This window comes from Empidonax traillii, unplaced genomic scaffold (genome assembly GCF_003031625.1).
Source record: "Empidonax traillii isolate 1590-97213 ecotype Southwest subspecies unplaced genomic scaffold, ASM303162v1 scaffold468:size725061, whole genome shotgun sequence".
NCBI lineage: Eukaryota > Metazoa > Chordata > Aves > Passeriformes > Tyrannidae > Empidonax > Empidonax traillii.
Window position 1 is genome coordinate 584581 of NW_020955661.1, and position 9781 is coordinate 594361.

At 36.6% G+C, this 9781-nt stretch overlaps 1 protein-coding gene across 1 annotated transcript in view; it reads right to left on the bottom strand.

Annotated features, from left to right (window-relative positions):
• Positions 1 to 9781, bottom strand: part of LOC114063491 (general transcription factor II-I-like) — a 52261-nt gene that overhangs the window by 14444 nt on the left and 28036 nt on the right. The window contains exons 4-10 of the mRNA XM_027895787.1: positions 7487 to 7630; positions 6938 to 7121; positions 6708 to 6736; positions 5477 to 5525; positions 4748 to 4791; positions 3304 to 3375; positions 858 to 917 (exon numbers count right to left, since the gene is read on the bottom strand). Coding sequence (XP_027751588.1) covers positions 858 to 917; positions 3304 to 3375; positions 4748 to 4791; positions 5477 to 5525; positions 6708 to 6736; positions 6938 to 7121; positions 7487 to 7630 — 582 coding nt within the window. The remainder of the gene's footprint in view (positions 1 to 857; positions 918 to 3303; positions 3376 to 4747; positions 4792 to 5476; positions 5526 to 6707; positions 6737 to 6937; positions 7122 to 7486; positions 7631 to 9781) is intronic.

Here is a 9781-nt window from a genome sequence, read left to right on the forward strand (position 1 = left end):
AGAAGCCCCTTGCACTCCTTGCAGCAACAAATGCAAAGTACAACAAAACTTCTGGCACAGTAACGCTGCACCTGTGCATTTTCCACAGCATCTTTCTTCAGATCTATGGAGCCATATTCATGGCTTTGTTTACAAATATAAAGAAAAAAAACATACTATAATAAAATGTGAAAATAAACTTTTAACTCCATCCATGCAAAGTAAGGATTCCCAGAAGGGAAAATCCAGAAGTATAATTTTCATATGAACAACATACAGAAGACTCATTTTCAAAATCTTAAAAATTCATGGCAGCAGGAGCACTCTGAGTTTATGAAGAAATTAATGTGTTGAAATACAGGTGTGTATTTTCTGGTGTTTCAAAATGGGGAAAGCAGTATCTTTAATACAAACTGTAAGAAGTATAAAAAAAATTGCAGAATTTTGCAGTAAATGTATTTCAACTGTTGCTGAGATCCAGTAAGAAACTGCTTTCACTAAAGACAGACTTTTCATTTACTTTTTTCTGGTTTTGCCCATTCATCTCACTCAGTGGAGAAAAATTATCAAGTTGGACTTGCAATTTATAAGCACTTTTATTAAACTTAATAAGCAATTATTAAACAGATTGAATTTCTTGAGAAACTTACCTATTCACACAAATCACTAGTGATAAATCTGATGCTTGTTCTTGAATTTAGAATAGGAAGAAATGAGATTCCCTTTTATACATTTCTCTACTTCAAACACCTGGAAATTAAAGCAACTGAAACTTCATCTCTTTTGATGTTTTAGTTCCAATATCTTCATTCCTACTGCAAATCGAGAGTTCACATATTCAATTTCCAAAACAAGAAAAATGCAACTAAAAGATCTACCTCTGTAACTTCTTGCAAAAGCAGATTTTTCATCCATCTCTGATGTCTCAGAAGGGCCTGCTTCAGAACAAAGAGAAGGGCTTTTAAAGAGTGTCTCATAACAAACACCTATAGAGAAATTTGCCAAGTAACTCTTCATTTCATACACTATATTCTCATTTCATACTTTCTGTAACATTGAACTTTGGAAAGACTGTTAAATTATAAAATATCTATAAATTATTACTTATCTGGTTCAAGAGAATAAAAATGTTGAGGGTCTACTGTCAGGTGTGTGCATTTCTTGGACTACTGAACAATCAGACACTCATGCAGAACATCAGGCTTTCTTTTTTTTTTTTTGGTGGTAATGAACTAATTTTAAAACATGAAAAGTTGATGTTTCTGCCCTTTTTCAATGAATTTTTAATCAGTTTGATCTCTTTCCTGTGTGTAAAATTTATATTCCTAAGGAGTACTTTGTGCCTCTAAAATTTCTACCTACATTAAATATATAAATTCAGAGGGATTAAAATAACCGATGACACTCTGAGGCTGTTTGCTTTTCTTAATAACAGCTCTTTTGAAGGCGACAGATAAGACTGGTTAAAAAGGGCTGGTGCAGAAACCAGCATACAAATGACTGGTTAAATTAACACTCCTAAAATCCTACTGTTTAATGCTCTGGTTCACCTGCAGCTACGCTGGAAGGGTGAGCTGTAGGTTATTTTTAGCAAAAACTATGACCATTTTCTTTATTTTGTAGCATGTCCCTGCAAAGGCAATACTGGAACACACCTCAGAATAACTGCATTTTTCTAAGGTTCACTTCTTCACAGCACCACCATGCACACACAAACCCCTATATGACTCCAAAGTTTATAGCTCTCCACAGTTTGGACAACCTTTGGCTTGAATCAGAGTGGTAGCTACTCAAAGAATGAAGGGGAAGCTGCTTTACTTCAGGGAAGTTGGCATGACTTGACATGGGAATATCTCTTTTAACTCAGAGAACCCCATCACTTCTACCAATATACTGAAATTCCCCCCTTCAAATCAGCACTGCTTAGACTTCACAATGGAAGTATATTTATAGGGGGGACTTCTCAGCTCAGACAAATACGCTGCAGTACAATGGGTACTATTTTGTAAGGAAGTAATTTCAGAGCAGACTCTCTTCAGACAGCATTGGTTTATGCTGCGGGATAATTTCCAAATTGTGACATCAGTCTTATGTGTGAAACAAAAAAACTATAATGGGGATCAAAAGTAGAAAGATGAGAGGACTTTGGCTTTGGAAGGAACAATGCTTAGGCTGTCTCCAACCAGTATCTCTTTTTATTACATCAAATCATGCCTGTAAACCCCTCGTTCTCCAACGTTAGGCAAAGTACACTTATGAAGAGAAGATAATCCTAACACCTTTCCAATTCTGCATTTGAGGGGCAACACTTTGCTATGCTGTATGGTGGAGACCTTTCTGAACATTGTACACTCCTCGAGATATGCCAGGACGAGAATATTGATGCCACAATCCTGTTGTTATTTTTAAAGCACATTAGAAAATAATCTCAAGAATCTTTATAATTAAACATACACAAAAATGTTATCCCAGTAATATATAATATTAGAAAATGAAGGGATATGCTGTTTTGCACTTCACTGTTAATACATAACTATCTTTCAGAGATGTGTGGCAGCTTGCCCAGGTCACAGTGTATTCCCTTGTAATACTTTGGTTTTAACCTAATGACAAATGCAAACAGAATGATATATTTAATTCAAGGTTCTACTTATTTTATATTGCCATTTATGACTTCTTAATTACTGTTCAATTCAACATAACGAAATAACAATTTCTATTTTCCACTCCTAGTTGAAGTCTGTGTGTTAGATGACCTAGAGATGAGGAAAAGCAACTGAAGACACCTTAAAACATACATAGTCCAAGCCATGGACCTCTTAAACGTTATGCTTTGCCCACACAAATAAACTTTTCAATTCAATTTTGACACATATTGGTCATTCCATACAAGAGAAGTGATTGACAGACTACAAATCATAGATTCTATGAGTTACAGTGTAGAAAAGTTACAGAAAGTTCAAACAAAAGAAAAGATTCAAGCAGTGCTCTAGAAACATTATTTCCTGTTTAAGGAAGTCATTGAAGTTACAAAGTCTGCACACTGGATCCTCAGAAAAAAACATCAAACAGTTTGAAAGGCTTCTGGAACTTCTTCAGATCAAACACACACACATGGGTTTGGATGAAGTTGTTCTTTAGTTCTTTTGGCACTCCTCAGAATAACTTAAATGACAGGCAGCATGGAAATGCTGTATTCTAACAGAGCTATGTAATTGCATGCTTAATGACCAAAAATAAGTAAACAGAGAGGCATGGAGAGAGCAACACTTGTACAACCAACCCTTTCATGAGATAAACACATATAGAAATTACTATCGTTACCTGGGATATTAAACCTATGGTAGTCATCTGATTCCCCCTTCACTGGTACCGTTGCCATTTCCAAAGAAATTCCTATAGTAGCAACAAAGGAATGAAATATGGAAAATAGTAATAAGCAGATTCTTAAAAAACCCAAACAACAGCACCCACCAAGATCCTCGCTGGTCTCTGTCAAAACAAAGATGAAAAAAGAAAAAAAAGACGCTACACATTTGTTGAGTTAAAACAATGGTAAAAAAGTGACCTGCTGGTTTCTTATGTTTCAGTTTGGTCACCCTATAAAAGGATCCAGGATTAAATGCTTCCCTACAAACTAAGTGTCCCTGCAGATGCTATTTCAGATTTGAAGTTTTTTTTTTTAAATGGGCTCCTTCCTTCTTGCATGCTACCACAGAAGAAGAATGTATTTTACCATTCACTGTGCTGAAAATACTTGTAGACCTGCTCCTGTTCACTTCTCTGTGCAGACAAGTTCAGATACAGCCTGCATCAAACTGCACTGCTGACAGAGCAACACATACTCCCTCCATAAGACTTGACAGCATTCTCTAAAATGTTTTCAAAACATTCTGACAAAAGTAGAATTACTTAAAATGCCTAGAGAGCAGCGCAAGAAATATTCTGGAACTAACTTGGCAAAAAACTCAAGTTAACCCTTTGTGTATGTCAAGCTGAATGTTAACCATACAGGGATCCTAAACTACAAATTTAAAGTTGTGAAGCACAAAGAACTAGAGCAAGTGAACTACATATAAAAACTCAATTCTTACAGCAAAGTGAGCAGTGCAGCCCAACCCAACAAAAAGGAAAGTCACCACCTTATCTTCCAGCACACCTGCTGCCTCACTGGCTTTAATGGGGTTATCCATGCCTTTACCTCACAGCACACTCTTAAGCATTGCCCTGCCACAGACCACAGTGCCCAGGGGAATCATCTGCTACCTGCTAGGCAACCTAGGAATGCATTGGCTGTTTTTTAATAACAAATAACACATCTTGGTATTTATTCTTTATTTATTTCCATTTTGGCTAGAAAATTGACATTTTGTTATTTTCAATATGTTAGTAATATTAACAAATAAACAAAGTTTTTTGTTTACCATTAGGGACAAAGCTATCTTGAATTAGAACAAACCGAAACAAAACAGAGACATTTTCTCTTTTCTAAACTACTTAAAGATAAATTATTTTAATCTACAATATATTACAAACTTCCTTCCTCTTGAGATGGAAGCATTTGGCTAAGGTTCAATATTTGATAAAAATTTCAACCGAAAAGTGGAGAGTTTCAAGGAAGAAAAAGGCTTTCCATCTCATCAAAGATGTCTTTTTGCTGCTTTTGTTTTTTTAAGCTTCCTAGCTTTGCTTAAATTCAGACTTTTGCACAGAACCTGATTTTTTTTTTTTTTTTTTTTGGCAAGTAAGTGCAAAACTTTGAACATACCAGAATCTCTGCTTGGTTCCGTTTTCACTTTAATAGGAGGACAACTACAAAAATAAACAAATCAAGCAGATTGACATTATGAAAAACAAACATCACATTTCTGGGAAGCTGCTCAAGCTTTACAACCCATCAAGTAAAATCAATCTCCCATTATTATTTCCAACAAGAACACAAAAGTAAAAATCCCTGCATATTAGCCTATCTGACTCATATCAAGGGAATTGTCAGGAATCTCCTATCCCTACATTTTTTGGGGCATACAAAATATTCAAATCATGCTTAGCATTTAATGAGAAGCAATCACAGAAGCACAGAAAACTAATGCCTGTTTTCACATTAACCAATTTTTTACATATTCCAACCGTAATATCTTAATTTACTAACCAAAACAATTACTTTTGGGTTTTTTTTGAAATTGAGGAGGGGGAAGCAACAACTTGACATCTGTTCCCCCTCACTGCTGTACCAAAAAATGTGGCAAACTTATTATCCCTGACTGACAAATCATGAATTAAGAACACTCCGTGGGCTAATTAAACCACAAAGACACTTTGCCATTTGTTTAACTTTTAACAGTTTCCCCACAAATAACGGTCCAAAGAAAGAGAAGATTCAGCTTCATGTTTTTTGTAATGCCAAGCAAGCACAAGTTATCCAAAGGTCAGCTGGGCAGAAAAAGCACATAAAGAGAAAGATAAACCACATGAAAAAAGAAAGCTACATATATACCTTCCACCTGGAGGTATAATTGAATGTGAAGCATCTGTTATATGAGCTCCTGAAAGTTAAAAAACAGTATTTGAATTTCTTGTACTCCATTTACTTTAAATACAAATTGAAACTGTAACACTGTAACATTGTAACTGTAACAAAGCAAAAACCTGTTCACATTTTACAAGCCCATGTGCATATTTTTGGTATTCACAGATAATGAGAGATAGATCTCATTAAACTATCTTAATCATCTATAAAGCAACACCAATATAAAATCTATTCAGATGTGCATTTTACCATGCTTTTCACTGCTCTCTTTTATGATGCTAAGTGAAAATCTTGGGAAACAAGGACAAACAAGTCCTTCACCTAAACTCTGCTAAAAGAAAATTATAGTTTCATACATATTAAGTTTAGCACTAAATTACAGGTAGATACAAATAACTTATATTCACCACATTGAAAACCTACACTGCATTTTCAATAGAACTATATCGTTACCAGAATCTTTGTAATTTCCCAATCTCTAAACTTTTAACTGAGTGCAAGCAACACATTTTTAATTTTACTAATCAAGCATCAACTTCTGGCTGTTTCACCTAAAAAATTAAACTTTTCTTTTTTGATTACATTCCTATAGAGATTGCTTCATCCATTTCTTAAAACAAATCCTCACATGTATTCATTTAGCAAGTAAAGCAACATGAAAGGAAGAGAAGGGATTTCTCCTAAGCTAGAAGTGAATCTTCTAGGGTTTTACAAAACTTACTCTAGCTCTGGGTTTTTTTGATATATAGAGGCCTTCATAGGAACTACAACACCTAGCCACTTCAGAAGATTAAATTATTTTTTATATAAATTATTTTATACATTTATTTAAATATAAATGCCAAAATCAGCTGTGTAGTGGAACATAAGCACTGCAAAGTCTTGGCATCTTCTAAAACTGCAATGTAGTCCTTCACAAGTTCAATTCTCCTTTTCCTAGGATTCTATCCAATCCACAATAAATTTATATTCAGTAAACAGATGAAAAATTAAATAGAATTAATTAAATCTCTATTGAGTTGCTCCTGGCAGAATGCATACAGGAAAAGGTTATAACTCCATAAGTAAGGCAACTCACAGTCCAGGAATTTCTGCACAGTTTGCTGCTTTATGGACATGACCAAATATTCTATCTATATTGCTATCTAAACTCAAATTGCAATCTGTTTCTCTTTAGTCTGAGTAAGCAGTAACTTACCTGTATGTTCCTCTGGCTCTAAGAAAGGCCTGTGTGAAAATATGGAAAGAAAAAGTCACAGCTTTAGCAAAGACATCATTAATTACTTGGTAGTGTAACATTACAGAGAGCAAACTGCTGTTTGAGAGAAACAGTCTGCAATGTAGTCAATTAAAAACTGAAATTAATTTTACTTAATTTAAGTACAAAACCGAATTGGACAGACTAGTGGAAGAGAATGAGCAAATAACCTTTTGATAACAAAAGAGATCCCTGACTTGTTTTCCAAAATCCATTTCAGGGTTGAAACATCGTAATCTGCTGGATTTTTAAATGCAAGTCCTTTGGGCAGGCCCTGCACTATGACAGCAGACTGGTCCCTCTGAATCTTCTCATATGGCACAGGTACCATCGTTGACCTTCCTAAAGCTTCACCTAGAAAAAAAAAAAAAAGAGATTGTTTTGAGGTCAAGATTGCTCAAGTTAGCAAAAGAACGAGTCCCTTATAAACCCTTGTAATTTTGGAGAGGACTGGAGCAAACGCAAAGCGCAGATGCAAATCTCAGAAAACAAGTGCTGCTGGTATTAAAATGCACTGGGCAATAATCTGAAATCACACCCCACAAAACACATCAAGAAGAAAATTAACTACTATACGTGTACCTTTTAGAAACGGCTACTAAAAGTTTCTAAAATTAGAAGTGTAGTTGGAAGGCTAAGATTGTGCAGTTTCTTCCTCCCAAATGGAATAAAAACTTAGAAACCTAGAACAGGTCTTCAGAAGATTTTAAACCACCCACCATAGCAAAAGCAGAAAAAGTCCTCCACAGACTTTCTGAGAGTCTCCAGTTCCACAACATCCCCTGTCAGGTTGTCTACCCCTGTTTCAGCAGGTATAGTCTTCGTTTTCTGCAGTTCTGCAGCCGTGTCCTCTTCTGTAACACCTGGCAGTTATTTATAAAAAATAGACAAAAATAAAATAATAAAATAGTAAGTTATTCAAACTGTCAATACCTAGTCCGTCCAGTTTATACTAGAGATGCTCAGGAAGGATTCCTGCCAGAAAATCGTAAGACCTTATTTGCCTGAGAAGCAAATGCACATATCTATGTACATAAGTAATGAGCAAATTTGAATTTACACCAGAATAACTATGTTTTCCTTACAACCTTTGTAAATATCATCCTCTGAGGATTAAGAATGATGAATTAAGAGACACGTCCAAGGAGGCTTTTTTTGGCATGAAGAAGTAGAAAACACTATTAGTCTCAGGAAAAGATAACACAGTAAAAATAAAATGCAAAACTGCCAAGAAAAAAAAGACCAACAGAGTCACCACGGAAAAGGTAAAATGCCGGGGTGGAGGGTCCCATAGCTCCCTACTGCTGTGCATGACATCTTATGCAGCAATTCTGTTACATCCTGGTTTGTTTATGTTGTATGTGAGGGATCTGAGTTTTGCCACAACAGCTTGTCTCCTTCAAAGAACAGTTTAAGTACACACTTCTTACTGCCAAATAGGAGGAACTGGAAACAAGCCATCATCATGCAAAATAGAGAAGATTCCATCCCTACATCAGGTTCTAGTCTCTGAGCAAAAGTCATTGCAAAAGGAGTGAGGGAATAACAACACTTTCAATATTAAAAAGCAAACAGAAGGGATGGCTTCAGGTGCCAGCCTTCCTTTGTTGTCGTTCAGTTCTTACAAAGATTTACTGAGAATCATCCAGCAAACAACAGAGATATGCTTGCCTACCTGGAAGGAAAGGCAAGGAAGATCTGTATTCCTGTGTACAAGAGCATGATCAGTGCTGAAGCTGTGTCATGACTTCCCCACGAGCCAGCACAGCAGTAAGCCTGACACACTGCGATGTGCATCACCAGGACTCCTGGCATCAGAATTCTACACTGACACAAGAAAACAAACATCACTTTGAACAGCTGATTACAAATGGGCTGTGCAATGAGCTGAAGCAGCAGTGCTTTTAGTAAAATCACATTTATCATCTAAAAACTCATATCTTCATTTAAAAGAGAATCTTGTCCTTCCTCTGCAGGTCACACATCTGGCTTCATGCCCTGGGAAATCCACCTGCATGCGACATTGAGCTTTCCAGCTCTTGAGGCCTGAAACTTCTGCTTTCTCTGCAATATCACAGGGCCTACCAGAACATGAAAAATAATGCAAAATTGGGGTATAATTATATATCTGTATATACAGGTGCTTAATTAATGACAGTTTTGAAGACTTGCTTGTGGACTCAGGGATAAGAGAAACCAGTTTCCATTTACAGCTCCATGTATTGCTGCTTTTCGAGTGGGTTTTTTTTCCATGTAAGAAAATAAATCACTGAAAATGCCTTTACTGCCATCAGTTTCTCAAAAGTATACCCACACTTTTTAAAAATAATACACAAACCGAAATTAAAATGACAACACTACCCACTTCACATTAAAATGAAAAGCAGACAGAGAGACAGAGAAATTTTCTTTCTTAACTAGAAGAGAAATCCTTATTGGATTTTTTTATTACAGGATTTTTATCCATTTTCTTAAGCTTACATTATGCATCTGCCTCCCTAATCTCTCCCTAATCACACTCTTTGGCAAATATTAATCAAGTCTGACAAACAAGGTCAATTTTCAAGCACAGCAAGATTTGTGAGAGCCCTGCACAACTGATCACACATAGCAGGCATTCACTCCTCCTGGCAGCACTGAAGGACACATGACCACCTAGAGAGTAAACAACTTCACAGGTTCTGCTGAAGCTCTCGCTACAATTACTGGAGTCCGCAGCAGGATTCAGGCTACCTTTGCGAGAGGGACATGAGCAACAGGATCCGGTGGGAAAGAGAGAGGAGGGGGTTGTTATTGTTGGCCAGTCTTCGCGAAAGAAGAACCGGGGAAGGTCTTTCCACCTTCCAGCCTGCGCATTGGATTTTTTAGGTGAGACACAGTGTGCGCGGAACTGAGCCCACCCTTTAATCCTGAGGTTCATCTGCCGGGGCCAAGCGAGCTTGGACGGTGGCAGCGAGGTCCTCAGGACGTAGATGGATTGCCTTACAGGGCTAACGAGCTCCATCTGCCCGGGG